At 56.6% G+C, this 19,155-nt stretch overlaps 1 protein-coding gene across 1 annotated transcript; it reads left to right on the forward strand.

Annotated features, from left to right (window-relative positions):
* The first annotated feature begins 7,182 nt into the window (after positions 1–7,182).
* PIM1 (Pim-1 proto-oncogene, serine/threonine kinase) lies at positions 7,183–11,747 on the forward strand. Its single transcript, XM_068159482.1, has 6 exons — positions 7,183–7,496; positions 7,584–7,690; positions 7,810–7,860; positions 8,444–8,810; positions 9,528–9,704; positions 10,080–11,747. Exons 1-6 carry the CDS (start codon positions 7,424–7,426, stop codon positions 10,235–10,237), a joined length of 933 nt encoding a protein of 310 aa, XP_068015583.1. The 5' UTR covers positions 7,183–7,423; the 3' UTR covers positions 10,238–11,747.
* The last annotated feature ends 7,408 nt before the right edge of the window (positions 11,748–19,155 follow it).

Raw genomic sequence — 19,155 nt, forward strand, 5'->3', positions numbered from 1 at the left:
GAGAGCCCAGCCTGCAGTCTGCCCTCCCAGCCACAGGGCTGGGTTGCCACTGGGATTTCTCCAGGCTGAGCCAACTTCCTCCAGCACCCCGGGAACCTCCACATCCCCAATGAGATTGAGCCACTAGCATGTTGTGGACATCATGGGGCACACCTTGAGGTGGGAGGTCCCTGCATCCCACTGAGCTGTGCAAAGGGATGAAGGCCAAACCTAATTGCCCATCACCTATGCAGGGGGTCACCGCTGTGACCTGTCCATCCCATCTCTGCACCGTCCACCCCACGCAGCCATTCAGCTTCTTTCAGCTTGGAAGCAGCATCCGGCCTGCCAGCAGCCCCCCAGGAGCCTCCCCTTGTCCAGGCACAGACAAAATCTCTCTCCTGCTCCCTGCAGGCGCTGCCGGGCCGCGTGTCGGCTGAAGACCCGGGAAAAGATGAAAGGGATTTCCCGGCTGACCTCCTCACCCTGCACTCTTTGCACCTCCTTTCCCTCACGCAGACAAACATTTTTCCCATGCTCAGGGGGTCAGCGCCCTCCCAGTACTCCCAGACAGAGCAATGCCAGGAATGTACCTGGGCATAGGCAGGGCTCTGGCAGGGTGGAGAGGGAAGAGGAGACCTGGGCACCCTCTGGTCCCCCATTAGCCATCAGAATCATTTTTATAACCTTTAGAAGGTGATTTTTCTCTCGTGCAAATGCTCTGTAGAAAGGAACCTGATATGGCAGGAGAGGCTGGGGGTGCCTAGGCTGTGGGTACAGATCTATTTTGTGTCCTTCCTCTGAGGGTGATGCCAGCCAAGCTGCCAGCCCATGGTGCTGCTCAGATCCTGAGTCCCCAGGTATGGTCAGGGGTCTTGTTTGGGTGCAGGGTCTCCCCTGGCATAGCCAATGGTGCAGGTGAACCTGCTCAATGTCCTAACCAGCACTCGAGCTGAGCCCATCCACATATTGTTTGGCTTGCAAACCATTTTTTTTCCCTTTCATCCCCTCCTTGGAGTGGAGTAAGTCTGTCTCCCCCCTCCAGCCTCTCTGGAGCTCCCTGGGCCTCAGTTTCCCCAGGGTAACTCAGGGAGAACAGCCTGTCTCTAGCACACAACCTTGGAAGTGGAATCTAGTTGCCCACTGTATGTGCCAGCATCTCTGCCATCCCAGGATGGGCAGCTGGGTCAGATCCTGCAGCATGCCTTGGCCCAGGCTAGGGGCTGAACTTCCACCCTCCAGTGGTCCCTTCCCAGCTGTTGTATCCAAGATGGAGGATAATAGGGAACAACAGGAGAAACGCGTTTCCCTCCTCTCCTCCCCAACCTCACCCTGCATCACCCCAAACAGCAGTAAAGGAGAAGTGAAAATGAAGTGTTTGGGGACAAAACCTGGTCTCAGGAGTGGGTGGGACAATGCCAGGCGATGCCCAGGTCAGGGGGCTGCTCCTATCACCCATGAGGATATAAATCCAGCACTTGGGCATAGGACCCAGCCCATGCTCTCTGCACAGAGTCCTGTGTGCCTGGCTGCCCCCTCTCCCTGTCCCTTTCCTGCTGCAGAGGCTTGGCTGCAGAGGGGCTCTCAGGGAGGGAAGCACGCCGGGGATGGGGACAATTGCCCTGCTCTGCTCGCTGGGGATGGGAGGCAGGTGACACGTGGCCCGGGGTCCCCACCGTCACCCTTCCACGTCCCTCCTTCCCCTTGGCTCCGCGAGAGGGTTTGCTTGCAAACAGCCAGCCCTGGGTTACACTTCTAATCCCTTGCCTCTTGGCTATTCTTCATCCCCAGCTAACCTTAAAGCCTCCCCCTTTTTCTCTGCGAGGCACCCCCAGAGCAGAGGAAATTCCTCAGCCCTGACGTGATGTGAAACACGAGCGGCTCAGCCCCAGCCGCCCCCTTCCCTGCCCCAACCTCGCCGGGCCATTTCCCAACCCAGGTTTCCCTGTAGCATCCCAACTCAATCCCTCCACTCCCCCTTCCCCCCTCTCCCCCAACCCTTTTTCCCCCTCCCCAACCACCCTTTTTTTTTTTTTCCTTCCCTTTTTCTTTTTTTTTTCCTCTCTCTCTGTCTCTTTTTTTTTCTTCCCTCTTCTTTAGACGTTGTAACCCGAGAGGCTGGAAATGCAGCTCCTTTCATCTTCCATTTCCCACATCCTGAGAGTCTGGGGAGAAGGAGCCCACCCAGATGAAGGAATCCCAAATATGTGGCTCCCTCCACCTCCCCGATCCCCTCGGCCGCCCCCCGTGCGGCTCCATTCACAAGGCAGATTAGCCATGCTGCCGCCTCCGCCACACCTCGCCCCGCAGCCCGCGCTGCGAGCCACCAGACAACGAAAAATGGAAATGAAGAAGAAGAAATCCCCACTGCCTGCCCTTCCTGGGAAGCAGGATGAGTCCCTGCAGCTCCTCGCAGGTCCCGTCACCTTCCCAGGCCCTGCTCAGGGGTCCCATTGCCTTCCTAAGCTGGCAGGAGCTGGCACCCAACTGGGTGCTGGCATAGCAGGGTTTTGGGGTGCTCCAGCACACCACTGAGGGACCTTTCTCAACCTCTGCCCTGCTCACAGCTCCCATCATCTTCCCAAGCCCTGCTCAGGGATTCCATTACCTTCCTAAGGTGGCAGGAACGGGCACCCAACAGCCCAGGACTGGGTGCTGCCTTAGAGGGGTTTTGGGGTGCTCCAGCACACCAGAAAGGACCTTTCTCATCTCCTGATGCACTTGCAGGTCCCAAAAGCTTCCTAAAATGGTGAGAATTGGCACCCAAAGGTCCAGGACTGGGTTCAGAGTGCTCCAGCACACCACCAAGGCCCTTTCTCACCTCCTGCCCTGCCCACAGGTCCCATCATCTTCCCAAGCCCTGCTCAGGGATTCCATTACCTTCCTAAGGTGGCAGGAATGGGCACCCAACAGCCCAGGACTGGGTGCTGCCTTAGAGGGGTTTTGGGGTGCTCCAGCACACCAGAAAGGACCTTTCTCATCTCCTGATGCACTTGCAGGTCCCAACAGCTTCCTAAAATGGTGAGAATTGGCACCCAAATGTCCAGGACTGGGTGCTGCCTTAGAGGGATTTTGGGTGCTCCAGCACACCATCAAGGCCCTTTCTCACCTCCTGCCCTGCCCACAGGTGCCAACAGCTTCCTAAAATGGTGAGAATTGGCACCCAAAGGTCCAGGACTGGGTGCTGCCTTAGAGGGGTTTCAGAGTGCTCCAGCACACCATCAAGGCCCTTTCTCACCTCCTGCCCTGCCCACAGGTCCCATCACCTTCCCAAGCCTCACTCCAAGTCCTATCAACTTCCTAAACTGTCAGGAATGAACACCCAACAGCCCAGGACTGGGTGCTGCTTCACAGGGACTGCTCCAGCACACCAGTAAGGACCTTCTCATTCCTTCCTCACTTGCAGGTCCCATAACCTCCTAAAATGGTGGAAATTGGCACCCAGAGGTCCAGGATTGAGTCCTGGCTTAGAAGGTCTTTGGGGTGCTCCACCACATCAGCAAGGACTTTGTTCCCTACTGTCCTTGGATGGTGGCTTCAGCTCCAGGATGAGATGTGTGCTTTCCTGCTTCATTGGAGTCTCAGTTGTATCTGAAGGAACCTCTGGCACCCAGAGGGTGGAGAGAGAGGGAAAGCAGCACCCAGCCAGCACACAGTGGTTTTGCTGGCTTCCAGCATCCATGAACCCAATATATAGCAGCCCAGCACCTCCACAGCCTCCCCCCCCCCGCCCCCCAAACCCACCCAGGGTCAGCCACATCCTGTATGGTGTTGCCCATCACCTGCACCACCAGGATGCTGGGGAGCACACACACGTTTTATTGCAGTTCCAAAGTCATCCACGAGGCACCAGGACAGCTTCTCGCTGCAGCAGAAGTGACTTTAAGCAGCTGGTGGCACATTGGGGGTGTCCTAACCACGGCACCCACTGCATGGCCGAGGACAGCACCCTTGCTGGCACGACCAGGGATTGCTCACAGGGCGTAGGTGGGAACATCTTCACTGTCCCGATAGGGGAAGGCTTCTTGCTTTCCCTGAGGACCAGCAGGTCCGTGCCACCCCTTCACCCCACGCCCTGGGCCAGCCGGTTCTGCGGGCAACAGAGCCACGGGCAGATGCAGCCAAGGTCACGCAATGACTCAAAGCTCGTGGTAGGAAAGCCACAGCCTTTCTGTGTCACGGCCGTGATGGCCCCACAACCCTCTCCTCCCCGCTCTGGGGATGCTGTCCCCCCCCCCCCCCCCCGGAGGGAAGGGATGCTCCAGGGGCTGATAATGTGGCTGTGCTCCTGGTTTGGCATCGACCTTGCTATTTCTTCTGCGGGGCACCGGTGGAAACCTCAATTTGAACTCTCCACAGGGCTGCAAATCTGCTCCCCCTCCACCCCAGGGACTCCCGAGCAGCAAATCTTTCCTCTCCCCCACCCCGGGTACAGCCCTGGCCCTCCCCATTGTCACCTATTTGCTAATTGTGCTGGCGGGGAAGGCGAGGGGGAGGAAACACAAAAAGTAAACTGCGAAAGCAACACTGCAGCTCCAAGGGCCCAGCACAGCAATCAAGCGATAAAGCAGTAATTAAGCCTGATTATCATGCAAGGCAGCCCCGGTTAGACTGGAATGCCGCTGAAGAGCCCGAAAGCTGCTGGAATTGTTTGCAGGGCTCAGAACCGATCTTTTGATGTCTGCTGGGAGTTCTTCTCCCGCGGCTCTGCCACCAGCGCCATGGGCCACCCTGGGACCCTGCTTCTCCCCCAGGCACCGTCCCTCTTTGGATTTTTCCTCCTCACAAGCCCCGTGTGATCTTCTCTGGGGTGCAAAGTGCTCCTCGCGGGCTTATGTTACGGGTTGGGCTGTACCCAGGGGTGGAAAAGGGGCAGCTTGCATCAGGGATGTTGCTGCACGGACGGGGCCAGGACCTGCAGTTCCACCTGGACATCCGTGTGTCCGTGAAAGTGCAAGGAGCGTGAAAAGCTCTTCTGAGCGCCCCGTCCTCCGTGACTTTCATCCCAGAGGAAACAAAACGGTGATTCCTATGGATGAAGGCAAAGCAGGGAGCAAGCAGGATGGGATTTGCTTCGTGTTAAGTTGAATGTCTCACACATCTCAATGGCCTGACCTTGCCTGGCAAGGGGAAAGGTGAATATGTGGGATGGGCGTGGGTTATTCTGGAAATACATGGACACAGACGGAAAATTGGGCTGCACCCGTGCTTTGCAAGGCCAGAGCATGGAGAAATGTCTCCCCATCATCTCCAAGACGTTTTTTTCCCCAACCCAGAGGGGATAGAACCCCTCAGTGCAGGCAGGAAGAGGCGGCTGCTGACTCAGTCCCCCGGGGAAATTAGCAGCTGGGCAGGGTTACACAGAAGGATGATTTGGCCCCACATCATCGGGGTTGCAAGACACTTTGCTGCTCCCTTTGACGCTAATTAGCAGGTTTGGGCAGAGTGAGGAAGAAGCAGCACCTCCCAAGGAGGTCAGGAGAAGGCAGCCCCCAGGAAAGCCCAGCCACTCCCGGGGTGAGCTTTGTTTGTCAATAAAGAGCCTGGGTTTCCAGGGCAGCCCCTTCGGGACCTTTCATCATGCAGGCAAAGAATTTGATAATGAGTTTGGGACCAGATGCTGAGTCACTTCATCCCATGGCTGAGCAGGGACTGGCAGAACCAGTCGTCCCAAATATGCCCGGGCGTCAGGTAGAAAGAAGGCAGGAGAAAGGTGCTTGCCTGTCCTTCTCCTCCACCTGCAGTTTGCATCACCCCAAATAATAATAATAACAACAGCCTTTAAAAAAAAATAAAAGAGGCAGGCTCCACACTTTTGCTTTGTTGTTTTTTTGGGGGGTTGGGTTTCTTTCCCCCCCCCCTTCCAAACCAAAATGTCACTTTCTAGGTAAAACCCAACATAGGTTTTCCAGTTTGTAGGTTTCCCTTCGTCTCAGCCCCTAAAAGAGGATGTGCCATGTTCTCTGGGTAAATATAAGAGGCAACGGTGGTGATGAGCCCTCCCTGGCCAAACCGCCGCCCCGCAGCCAACTTTGGGGTTGGCATTTTGGTTGTGGTTCATTATTTTATGGATGTATGTACATGTGTATACCTATGCATGAATGTATATGCATAAAAGGAATACTGAAAGAGTCTGGAGCTCACCAGCCCTTCCAGTAAAGCCCATTCGATTTCAAGCAATTCATGCCACAAGTATGTGTGGGATGCTGGGAACTCCTCGGTCGCACTGGGGCGAGGGAGCCCAGATGGGCTTCGTCTGGAATAATTCAGCTCCCGGTGGCTGGAGCTCTTTGCTCCAAATGCTAATAGAGTGAGTAATCAGAGACCTCCATCCAGTAAATTATTTATCTTATCTCTGGAGCTCGGGAAGGCATCTCAGCCAGAGACTTCTGCGGTGGAAAAAAATGAAAAAAAGAGGAGGTGGAGGGGTAAAAAGAAGGAACAAAAAAAGGGTTGTTAGTCAAGAGTCCGCGGCTGGAATAGCCACTTTTACTAGAAAAGGGAAAAGTTCAGATACCGGTTTGCCCGTGATGAAGTAACAGGGGAAACGGGCAGGACAGGATCCGGGGGATGCTGAGCACCGCCGGGAAGTTGGGAGATTGCAGGGGAAAAAACCACCCCAAACATCAAGCAACAACTCCTACAGCGAACAAACTTAAAAATGAAAGGGTTTTTTTTGTGTGTGTGTGGATGTGCGAGGATGAGGAGGCGCAGGACCGGTTCTGGCAGCGGGGATGCTGCAGCTGGTCGCGACGAGCTTGCAGCATGCCCGTGACCCCAGTGATTCCGATCCTGGGGTCGGCCACAGACCAGGACTGAGCCTCTCTCCCAGCGCCCACCTTGCGCTCAGTCAACAAACGCACGTTCTATGAGCCCTTAGCAACCGGGGAACAGGCTGGGACTGCGGGCGGGAACGGGACGGGACGGCGGGGCCACACGGTAGCCAGCAGCTCGCCACTCCCCATTATCCCCTTTTCTCGCCCCAAATCCCAGCGGGATGAAACCCCGCACCTCTCCCCCCTCCTCCCTCCCGCCTTTGGCGCCTTTTCCTTCCCGCCACGTCGTGGCCCGCCGCGGGCTCTGCCCTGTGCCGCTATGCCCCTATTGGCTATAGTGCTGTTGGGCGGCGCGGCGCGGTTGGGTCTGGCGGGTTGGCTCCGCCCCCCGGCGCCCCTGGGCCCGCCCCCGGCCGCCGCTACTCCCGGGGCCGGCCGGGCGCCGCCGCCACACACGGGAGCTCGGCAGCGCGGGGAGTAGCCGCGCCGCGGCCGCTCCCTCCACGCCCAGCTGCCGGCGAGCTACTGCCTTCCCCATCTCCTCCTCCCCGGGCTCCCCCGCCCGATCGCTGCCGCTCGGCAACCCGACCGCCGGAACCGAGCCACCGGTGGCCGGTCCGGTTCGGGAGGTGCCGGGACTGGCCCCGAAATCGGGCGAGGGAGCCGGGATGCTGCTCTCTTCGTTGGCCCATCTACGTTCCGGGACGGGTGGAGAGCTACACAGCCCTAAACTACAATCAGGTACGGCCCGGTTTGGCTCGGCCAGGGTCGGTTCGGGAGACGGCTGGGGCTCCGGGCGAAACCTTGACCGCCGGTTCTCGCCCGCAGGGAAGGAGAAGGAGCCGCTGGAGAAGCTATACCGGGTGGGCCCGGCGCTGGGGAGCGGCGGCTTCGGCACGGTTTATTCGGGTATCCGCCTTTCAGACAGCACCCCGGTAAGTGGCGGGGCTGGTGGCGGGGTGGAGAAGGAGGAGGAGGAGGAGGGGGAGGCGGCGGGGCGGGCGGCGGCGTGCTCAGCCCCGCGCTCAGCCCCGCCGCTCCTCTTGGCTTGCAGGTGGCCATCAAGCACGTGGCCCGGGAACGCATCTCCGAGTGGGGCGAGCTGGTGAGTAACCGGGGACGCCGAGAGTAAACGGGGCATCGTCGGGTAGGGATAAGCCGAGGCCTGGGAGGATGGAAACCGGGACACGGCGGGGGGAGCGGCTGTGGGGTCACGGGGGGACACGGAGCATTCCGGGCGGGAGCATGCTCAGCACTGGCGGGGCTAAGCAGGGGTGCACCGGCGCTTCCCCTTGGCTGGGGTCTGAGTCCGGGGGGGGCCACTGGGGCACCGGCACATTTCTTGGGCGGGGGGGGGGTGTGCCCAGGCACCGGTGGAACCGGGCAGGAGGTTACCTGGGCATTCCCTGGGTAGAGGAAACCCTAGCCCCCCGTGAAAGGCGGCAGGGGGCTATCGGGGCATTCCCTCGCATAGGTGGAATCGGGCCGGCAGGGTGCCGGGATATTACCTGGGCAGGGAGATGCCCAGGCACCAGGGGAGCTTAGCAGGGAGGCATTAGAGCACCCCTGGGCGGAGGTGGGATGCCCAAGTGCCAGTGAAGTCGGACCAAGGGAACACGGAGCCCTCCCGGGCAGGGGGTCCCGCACCCCCGGCGCACGCTGACCGTCGCCCTGGGTTCTCCCTGCAGCCCAATGGCACCCGTGTGCCGATGGAAATCGTGCTGCTGAACCGAGTGGGCTCCAGTTTCCGCGGCGTCATCCACCTCCTGGACTGGTTTGAGCTGCCCGACAGCTTCGTGCTGGTGTTGGAGCGTCCGGAACCATCTCAGGATCTCTTCGATTTCATCACGGAGCGGGGCTCGCTGTCCGAGGAGCTGGCCCGGGGGCTGTTCCGGCAGGTGCTGGAGGCCGTGCGGCACTGCAACAACTGCGGCGTCCTGCACCGCGACATCAAGGACGAGAACATCATCGTCGACCTCGCCACCGGTGAGCTCAAGCTCATCGACTTCGGCTCCGGTACCTTCCTCAAGGACACAGTCTACACCGAATTTGATGGTGAGCCCCCCCCCTCGGGATACTGCTGGCGGTACTGAGCGCTGCAGGGTGGCTGGAGGAGGTTCCCCCTCTTTGCTTGGCGGGGTGGGGGTGGGGGGGGGTCGGTGTGTGTTTGTGTGTAGGGAAGGCGTAGAATTAATTATTCAGCTGGTTGCCAAGTTGCTTTTTGGCATGGGGTCAATGTTGTGAAACGGGAGCCGGCTCCTGGCCCTGCCCCGGTTTGCGGGGGGGGGGGGAAGAGGCGGTGAAAACAAACACCCATGGGGTAGCAGAGCTGGGGGGGGAGGGAGGAAGGGGGGGGATTGCAAAACACCTACGCTGGCCGGCTTGTTTTGCTGGGGCTGCTGCGCTCCCCTTCTTTCCCTTGGCTTTATTATGTCTCGGCCGGGGTGGGTGGGAGCAAGGCGTGGGATTCCTTCCCCCCCCCCCCCCCCCCCCCCCGAGCCGCGGGCTGTGCTGGGCGTGTTTTTATTTTTTTTTGGCGTGTAACGGTCGGGCCTTCCCCGGGCGCGTGCTGCCCTCTTCCGGCACCCAGGGCTTGGTTTTACAACCCAAAGTTTGTAAACAAGAGTCACGTGTTGGCGAGAGGGGGGGGTGGCAGGTCACCGTGTGTCCCCACCCCGCCTCCCCTTGCCGCTCGCTGGAGCCCTGGGGATGTCCTAGTGGAGCGCTGAGGCTGCGGGAGCGGAGCCTGAGGCGCTGTGTCGGTCCCCGCAGGGACGCGAGTGTACAGCCCGCCCGAGTGGGTGCGCTACCACCGCTACCACGGCCGCTCCGCCACTGTCTGGTCCCTGGGGGTGCTGCTCTACGACATGGTCTGCGGGGATGTCCCCTTCGAGCAGGATGAGGACATCATCCGCGGTCAGCTCCTGTTCCGCCGCAGGCTGTCTATAGGTGGGTGCTCGGCTTCGCTTTGTGGTGCGAAAGGGCTTTTGGGAGGTGGGACTCCATCACATGAGTGTTCTCATCGTGGGGCAGTGGAGGAGGTTGATCTCCCTCAGTTAAGCTGGAGGAGGTGGCACGTGAAGAGGATTATCTCCCATAAGTGAGCTGGAGGGGGTGGCACATGAGGAGGAGGTTTGATTCTCCATGGTTAAGCTGGAGGAGGTGGCATGCATCCTGCCATCCTGTGCTCCTTCCATATGGATAATCGATTGGGAAGGTTTGGGTGCGGGCCTGAGCTCACCTAGCACGGCCTGGGTGCAGATGATGGTACAAAGTGGGACAAGAGCCTTCAGCTGACAGGTGGTCTCTGGTTTCTCTCCCCAGAATGCCAGCACCTCATCAGGTGGTGTTTGTCCATGCGCCCCTCGGACAGGCCGTCTCTAGAAGACATTTTCAACCACTCTTGGCTGCAAGACATTCACTTGCCCCAGCAGACAGCAGAGATCCACCTGCACAGTTTGATCCAGGAGGCTGGCAAGTAACAGCCCCATGCATCTCCTGGCCATAAGAAGCAAAGAACACCAGACTTCTTCCTCGGGACTGTAGCACTGAGCAGGAATCGTCAGACAGTAACACTCCCATCTCGTCCTGGAGCTGAGCTGGAGACTGAGTCTTCGAGCAGTGGTGGCCACTGTCCAGCCAGCAGTCCTGGACTCCATCTTACTGACCCTGTCTCATTTGATGTTTTGCCAGTAATTTTTTTTTTGGGGGGGGAGGGGAAGGGTTGGTTCTGCTTTTGGAGGCTCCCAAGTGTCTTCCTGACCTGCTGAATTTGGGACCATGAAAGGATTTTTGGAGACTTTGCTGCAAGAAGAACTTGAATGGGGGGAAAACTGGCTGAGGGGGGGTGGGCAGGTTCTGGGGCCCCAGTGGCTGTCTCTTCTCCATTGTCACCGTGTTCGAGTGCCTTCAGTTGCAATTCTGGGCTGTGCTGGAGGAAATACTTGAATTTTTTCCTACACTGCTGCTTTTCCACGACTCGCCTGGGGTGTTTGGTTCCTTTTCCCTTTTGGGCCTGAAGAAAGGCCCTGAGGGGAGCCAAGCAGGTGATGCCTCTCCTCCCGTGCCTCCATCTCGCGTGGATTTTCTGGGCTTCTTTGCTTCCCTGTGCCCTCACCAATGCACAACCAATGCAAACCCAACAGAGCTGTAAATGTGTACAGAGCTCCTCAGGAGCAAAGCTTGATGTACAATTGTTAATAGCCATGGTGTTTTACCTTTGAGTTTTTGTTTTGGTCTTTTTTTTTCCCCCCCATTTTCAATTTTTAACTTATTTTCATGAATTTTTGATGGGTTTTGGGGACTTCTTTTTATCTTTTTGGGTTTTTTTTTTTTTTAAAGAGTTCTAGCTGGTAGGATAACTTATTTATTTATTTATAATTCAGGTGGGTTTCCAACCCAGGCCTTGCTTCTACAAGCTGCTGATCTCCCTCCCCCTCTTTTGGTGGTGTGTGGTTTGGTTTTTTTTATTCCCCCCATGTGGGTTTTGCCTCCTCGGTGTCTGTCCTGTGTCCCTCCCCCAGGGTCCTGTGGTGTTCCTGGTGGAGGTGAGGAGCAGCTCCCTGCTCCCCAGCTGGCTGTGTACATAGTTCTGGTTGCTGTTGGTCGTTGCCTCGCCTCAGTGCAGTTCTCAGTTTGCAGATGAGTTGGGTTGTTGTTGTTATTTTTTTGGGGGAGGGGGGAGGTCCCTCTTGGTGTCTTGTTTTGGGGAGGGGGTGGGGCTGAGGAATGGGGGTGGGGAGGGGGGGGTGGAGCTGGCCCAGGATGTCTGCTCTTGAGTCTTTACATGTAACCAAGTGTGTAGCCGGCGGGAATTTTGTTGCTTTGGTTCTTTTTTTGTTGTTGTTGGATTATTTTTTTCCCTGCTTGGGGTGGTGTTTTTGGTTTGTTTTGGGGGTTTTCCTTGTTGTTAATAGTTAATATTGTACAGGGCAACTCAGAAATCTTATTTTTTTTATGCGGTTTTAAATAAAAACAAACCACTGGAAGTGATGGAGACCTCCCTTTCATTGTGGGGGTGGGAAGGAGGATGCTGTGTGCTGTGGTGGCAGCGACTCCACTGCCTACTGCTTACTGCCAGGGTCACTTAGCTTTGTTTCTGGCCGAGGCTGGCTCCAAAGTGCCACCCAAAGGAAACCCAGGGAGCAGCCAGCCGAAAGCCCCACGGCGGGTGGGGAAGGCTTGGATCCATCTCTCTGCAGGGTGTTTCCAAGCACTGACTGCTCCTGGCAGGTCTCCTGGGAAACATCAAAGGGGGTGTGGGAGCCGTTTTCATTTCCATTCATCCGCAGGCTGGTGTGGAGCATGTGCTGGGGACGGCAAGTAAACAAACATCAAAGGCACCTTCGGAGAGGCCGGATGTTGTCAGCCAAATGACATTCTGGGAAGGCAAGATCCTGTTGCTCCGGCTCTGTCGGCGTGGAACACTTGTTGCATGCTGGGTGCTGGTGGGTGAAGGAAGCCGCCAGCGTGCTATCCCCACCTCCAGCTCAGCTGTGGTGAACGTGGAGTTGAGAGGAAGTCAATCTTCAGATTACCAGAAGTCGGTCACTGTCACCGGCAGTGGCAGCGCTTCCCTCCAGCCTTTACCCTCTGAGCTGTCAAAGTCCACATCCCAGCCCTGCAGCGCTTCGGCTTCAGGGCTGTTGGGGTTTGGGTATTTTTTTTCTTGTGGTTTGGGGTTTTTTATATATATTTTGTGTCTTTTTTTTTGCCTTGGTCTTTTTTTTAATCTGCTTGGTTCTTGCCTGACCTCGTGGAGCACCTCTGTCCCAAGGAAGCTTCAGATGGACAGGTGCTGGGCTGCCTTATCTAGATCAGGTTTTTCCCAGGAAAGATTGGACCAGATGATCCTTGAGGTCCTTCCCAACCTGGAGTTCTGTGATTCCCTTTCTGCAGGTCATCGTCCCTGGAGGCATTCAAGAGGAGATTGGACGTGGCACTTGGTGCCATGGTCTAGTCATGGGGTCTGTGTTGATAGGTTGGACTCGATGATCCTCAAGGTCCTTTCCAACCTTAGTTACACTGTGATACAGGTCACCTCAAGTCCCTTGGCCAGATCTGATTCAGCAGGACTGTGCTTTCCATGCCTTATCCCAGGCTTTCTGCCTTAAAATCCCCGTGCCCAAGGAACTTGGGCTCCCTGCAGCTTGCCAGCGCTGCTCTCTGAGCCATGGGGGCTGCCTCAGGGGAACGAGGGTCCTGGAGCCACATCCCAGCCTTGCAGGGTGACCTGGTGTGCTGTGTCACTGCTGTGCCTCTGCCCTCAGCAGCAAGTGTTAGCTTGGTTTGTTTTGGGTCTTTCAATTTATGTTTTTGCTCAGCTGTATCTTTCATCTCCTCAGGCTGCTCTGAGCAGGAAGTGATGCTCCAAATGCCTTCAAAGTTTAGGCCTATTTTGAGATGTGGTTTTTGTATTCAACCTCTTCCATCCCCACCCCCATCCCCCAGACCATCCGGGAAGCTGCTCTTACACGAAAGCAAACCTCCCTCAGCTCCTCGGGGGACCACTGTCGTCCCGTCCCCCCTCCCCCCCAAAGTGCTATCAGGGCTGCAGGCTGGGCCTGGCTCCCTCTTCCCCTAAACGCTCCCTAACTGCTGCCCTGCTTCTTAGAAACCTCATCGCAGGTCCAGCATGGGGCTGCCCTGCTGATAGTCACTTTGTTTCTGCCTGCTGCTGATCACTTTGTTCCTGCTGGGTTTGGGCTGCAGGATACCCTCCCAGCAAGATCCCGCTGCCCCAGTAGCAGCGTGTCGGGGTGCACCCAGGGGCTGGGTGTTGGAAAAGGATTGGTGTGTGTTGTCCCCTGTGCAAGAGCTTTCCTGAGCAGTAGCTTCTTTGGGATGGTTGGATTTGAGGTCATAGAATCACAGAATGCCAAGGTTGGAGGTCTAGGCTGAGTTCCAACCTCCCCCACAAAGTAGGATCACCCAGGGCAGGTCACACAGGAATGTGTCCAGGTGGGTTTTTAAGTTTTCCAGAGGAGATAACTCCACAACCTTTCTGGATAGCCTGCTCTAGAGTTCCAGCACCCTCACAGTGGAAAACTTTTGTTTCTTTTCTTTGGTGTTTTCCAGCTGAAGCAACTCCACACCAGTGAGAACCACCTCTGCCACAGAGGAAAGACACCGGGTAGATGATGAAGACCTGAACATGGGCAGCTACAACATCAGCTTCCATCCATGCTGTCCATTACCTCTGTGCATCATGGCATAGAGGCTGCACACAGGCTGGAGGAAAGGCAAAGGCCTTTTCATCCCTCGTTTCCCCTTGATGGGGGTGTGGATGTTCAGAGCTCTTTGAGGCCATCAGCTGTGATAGGAGATGATGAAAACACAGGAGTTATCCAGGGAGAAGCCTTGGGAGCCATCATCGCTTCTTTCACAGCACTTTATCACTTCCTGATGTCATCAGGGAAAGCATCCACATGTGCTTCAGGTGAGAACAACGCTGAAGCAGGACCAGGATGAGATTCTAGGCTGTTGGACTCTAAGAACAATGGGGTCCTGTGGATGATTGAAGACTTGCAGATGGCCAGCATGCCTCACACCCATGGCTTCCTGCTAAGGCCCCTGGTGCTGCAGAAAGGCCAAGGGAGCCTGGAGCCACAGCAAAGGGAACATTTACATTTTCCATGTCCCTTTCTGGGAATGGCAGATGAGCAACAGCCAGACATCTGCTGTGGCTGGAAAAATGCAGATGAGCACCAAGGACAAAAGCCACCCAGGGAGCTGGGGCCAGGCTTGCCGCAGGGACCTGAAGAGCTGGAGCCTTGGAGGTGGCATCCTGCCCCACATCCCATCAGAAGGAAAACATCCAGCTGCCCCTGAGGCAGTGTCTGAAACCCTTTGGCCCTTCTTGGCACTGTGAGTCACAGGAGCTATTTTAAACACCTGCCGTGGGATGAGGTGAATTATCAGCAAACCAGGTGTCCCACAGCTCCAGCTCCCTGCTAATGAATCCCTGTGGAAGTTGGCCTCCAAATGCTTTTTGCTAACAGCCTGTGTGGCAATAGCATTATCTCCACAGGGCATGTGGGGAAACTGAGGCACAGTCACCTAACTTGCTGGAGATCTTTTGTGGTGGAGCTTGGCTTTGCCTGCCTTTCCCTGCTGTATTCCTCCTTGGATGTGGAAGAGCTCCCACTTTCCAAGCCTTGATGCTCCTGCTGAAGGCAGGGGGGTTGAACTAGATGACCTTTGTGTCCCTCAGAGAGGGGATTTCATCCTTCAGGAGCCAAAAGCAAAGCCCTGCACTGCTCTCAGTTTCACCTGGGGTGAAACATGTCACTTCCCTGCTCTCCCCTGGAAATTACCACTTCATGCTGTGATGGTGAGGGGGACCAGGTGCTGGTTTCAGGCACCTGGAGCCCTGCTCAAGACCAGAGTCTCATGTTTGGGGGTTTACAGTGCTCTTCCCCAGCGTGGAACCTGCAGTAACCCTTCCTCCATGACACATCGAAACTGCATCACTCAACCCGAGAGTTGGTGGGGGTTTTTATGAGGGGGGGAAAAAAAACACACTTTATGCACTGAAGGAAAAGGAAAAAAGGCAAAGCAACCACAAAGGCTTTCCAGGGTGTAAAGCTGAGTCAAATTTAGCAGCTTCAGCTAAAGAAACATGTTTTTAAAAGGGGAAATCGGAGTGTTCCTTTCATCCTTTTCCAAGCTTTTGGTCCCCTGCGCCCAGGAGAGCATTTCTGGGTCCTTAACCACCGTGTTTATTACAGTTAGGAGGGGGTTAAGGGACTCGAAAACCGAAACAACAGCTCCTGTTTCAAGCTGAAGCAGCCACTTCAGTCAACCTGAAATGACACCCAGGCACGCGTCGGCGCTTGAGAGGCTGAGCGGGTGGCTGGGACTGAGATCTCGCCCTGCTGCCAGAGCTGTGAGAAAAACAGAAGCAGCAAAATGTCATCTCGGGTCAGCCCCCTGCTGAAATTCTTCATCTTCCTCCCCAGAAAGGGCAGGCAGGGCTGGGCTCCTCCTGGCCACACGCATGCAGCCTCATGAGCCACGGTACCGATCCTGATGGCGAGCACCCCCATGCTGCTGAATGCATGGCACAGATGTGCCGTGGCAGCCTCTCACGTGTCACCATCCCTTGGAGGTGTTCAAGAGGGGATTGGATGTGGCACTGGGTGCCATGGTCTAGTAGTCATGAGGTCTTGGGTGGCAGGTTGGACTTGATGATCTTTGAGATCTTTTCCAACCTTGTTGATTCTATGATCTCCATGCCAGGCTACTACCTGTAGCATCCCTGTGTGTGGGGAGGGTGCACAGAGATGGATGGGTGTGTGTAGATCCTCCCAAAGCACATCCATTTGGCTCAGTTTATAGAATCATGAAGGTTGGAAAAGCCCTCTGAGGATCATCAAGCCAACACCACCGTGCCCACTAAACCATGTCCCCCAGTGGAACACCTAAGTGTTCTTTAAACATCTCCAGGGATGGTGACTCCACCACCTCAGTGGGCAGACAGTTCCCAGGCCTTGACCACTCTTTCTGTAAAGAAATTGTTCCTAATACCCACTCTAAACCTCTCCTGGCACAACCTGAGGCCATTTCCTCTCCTATCACTAGGAGCTTGGGAGGAGAAATCAACACCCACTTGACTCCAGCTTCTTCTCAGGGTGGGTTTTTCTCTTTCTGGGTGTGGGCAGAGCAGAGACAATGTGACACCTTCCCCTGCTAGGGTGGAGGGGTCACTCCTGTTTTTCTAGATGGGTGTTTCCAAACAAAGTTTTTGATAAAGCCAGTAAAGGAAGCAGGAGAGGATGATGTGTGAATTGCCATGGAAAAAGCTGGAGGGAAAACTCCTCCAAGGAGTATCTATCCCTCAGGCTAAGAGAGAACAACAAAGCCACCCACCCTGCCTAGAAGGAGGTGATGGCAGGGATCCAAAAGAGGCTTTGCAGGGATGTGGGGATGCCCAAAGTGACTCTAGGACAGGTCATAGAATGGTCCAGGCTGTAAGGGACCTCCAAAGCTCATCCAGTCTGACCTCGCCTGCAGTCAGCAGGGACATCCTCAACTAGATCAGGTTGCCCAGGGCCTCATCAAGCCTCACCCTGAATATCTCCAGGGAAGGGGTCCCAACCACCTCCATGGGCAACCTGTTCCAGTGTTCCACCACCCTTATAGTAAAGAACTTCTTCCTGATATCCAATCTAAATCTGCCCTTCTCCAGTTTGAAGCCATTGCCCCTGTCCCTGCAGGCCTTTGCAAACAGTCTCTCTGCAGCCTTCCTGTAGCCCCCTTCAGGTACTGCCAGGCTGCTATTAGGTCTCCCTGCAGCCTCCTCTCCAGGCTGAACACCCCCAGCTCCCTCAGCCTCTCCTCATAGCAGAGCTGCTCCAACCCCTTCATAATTTCTGTGGCCCTCCTCTGGACTCTCTCCATCAGGCCCATGTCCTTCCTATATTGAGTGCTCCAGACCTGCACACAGTACTCCAGGTGAGGTCTCACCAGAGCAAAGTGGTAGAATCACCTCCCTGGATCTGCTGGGAACACATCTTTTGATGCAGCCCAGGATGTGATTTGCTTTCTGGGCTGCAAGCTCACACTGCCTGCTCATGTCCAGTATGCTCAGCCTGACTGACACTGAGGGCTCCCACTCAAGATGTGGGATGCTTTTCATTTCTCAGAGTGTGCAGTTCTGCCATGGGATGAAGTGATTTGCAATAACTCTTTTTGCTGCACCTTGTAGCCTGCAGGTTTTTAACTCGGGGTGGGAAGAGTGGCATTTCCACCCAGGATGGACCAGTTCCTTTCTGGAAACTGCCAGTCCAGCACAGCATCTCTTGGTCCTAACAGCTGGACTAGAAAATCCTTAAGGTCTTTACCAACATAAATGATTCTATGATCCTCTGGGCAGCAGGGCAGTGATCGCCCTGCAGCTGGGTCCCTAAATGCTATTTTTGCCAGCTCCTAAGTTTCCCTTCTCTGCTTTAGCTTCGTGATGGGAAAAGGAACTGAGTTCTCTCTCTCAGCTTTCATTCTTGTTCAGAATCGAAAGCTGTCGGAGCGCCTGGTTTCACTGCCAGAGATCCTGGGCTTGCTGCCACAGTCTTGGGCTTGCTTTGCCCTCCCTACCTCTCTGTCCCTGGAGAGCAGCTGATGGCAAGGGAAGGAGCAGCCACAGGTTAGGTCAGGGCAAAGCCGGCAGGTGCCAGGCCCTGCGATGAGGCTGTGCCGCCCCCTGCTGTCAGCCCTGTGCGCCCGAAACAGGACAGCGGTGCAGACCCCGCGCCTGCTTTTCCGCTTTTCTTCCTTATTTTTGAATGCTCCCAACCTTCCTGCGTCCTGAGAGGTTCTCCCAAGTCTCTCCCCAAGTGCTCAGCAGGAGCCATGATCCTGCCAAGCCAGGACCCGACCCTCGGTGGAGCCCTGTGCACCCGCTCTAGCCAGGAGGCTGAGCTGGGGGTGGCAATTATCCCTTTCCCCATGGCCACACCACTTGAGCCACCCCCCAGGGACGCCCAGCTCCCCTCACGGCGTCGTGCTGCTCTTTGAAGCAGGGAGCACTGAGGCACCTCGTGAGAAACTGACTCATGCAGGGGACAGCCGTGTTGGCAGCCCTGACCTTTGCGAGGCAGCTGCGCATTCACCAGGGGCTAGCACCCGAGCACCCGCAGCCCCGTGCCCACAGCATCCCCCCTGCACTGTCCACCCCCGACCCCAGCGCGTCCCCATGGCTGCCCGCCGCCCTCATGGCAGGGCATGAGGGGGCTGGCAGTGTCTCTAGGGCTGGCGGGTCCCACGTCGCTTGGAAAGTTTGTACTTTTTGACATCAGTGGAGTTTTTTCGACACCTGTGGGGGATTTTCCCCAGTCCAACCCCCTTTATTGAGGGGGTGCCCTCACGGGTTGCCCCACAATGGCAGCTTCTTTCTCGCACCAGCTGCGGTTATGAGGGGACCCCCGGCACCGGGACTCTGCTGGGAGCTGGAAATGGCCCCAAACGACTTTGAATCCTCGAGGGGACCACGACAGCCGCGGCCGTCAGCAGAGCCACCTCTCGGCGGCACAGGGACGCTGCCGAGCCCTGCCACCCTCGGCGCGTCCCCCCTGCCCCGCGGATAGTTCTCTCCACGGGCTCCCTGCGGGCTGTTCCCCCCCGCCGTCTCCCGATGGTCTCGCCCAGGTGCTTGCTGGGCGTGTCCACCCGTGTTCCCCCGCAGCGTGAATGGTCCCTCCCCCTCCAGAGGGCAGTGTTTAGCCATCCCCACCCTCCTCGCCTCAGGGTCCCTCATCTCCCCTCGCTGTCCACCGTCGTTTTTCCGTCCCACTCCATGCACCCTAATGTTATTTTTTTTTTTACCCGGGGGCGGAATGATTTATCCTCCCCCCTCGAAGTCTCTCCCGCGCCACACAGCCCCGCCTCCAGCCCTTCAGACCCC

The sequence above is a fragment of the Melanerpes formicivorus genome, unplaced genomic scaffold (genome assembly GCF_026170545.1).
Source record: "Melanerpes formicivorus ecotype bairdi unplaced genomic scaffold, bMelFor1.0.p_v2 SCAF_46, whole genome shotgun sequence".
Taxonomy (NCBI): Eukaryota; Metazoa; Chordata; class Aves; order Piciformes; family Picidae; genus Melanerpes; species Melanerpes formicivorus.

Coding starts and splice junctions, on each gene's coding strand:
- PIM1 (XM_068159482.1), top strand. CDS start 7,424: ATGCTGCTCTCTTCGTTGGCCCATCTACGTTCCGGGACGGGTGGAGAG. Junction 7,497..7,583: donor CAGCCCTAAACTACAATCAG/GTACGGCCCGGT, acceptor TCTCGCCCGCAG/GGAAGGAGAAGGAGCCGCTG. Junction 8,811..9,527: donor AGTCTACACCGAATTTGATG/GTGAGCCCCCCC, acceptor CGGTCCCCGCAG/GGACGCGAGTGTACAGCCCG.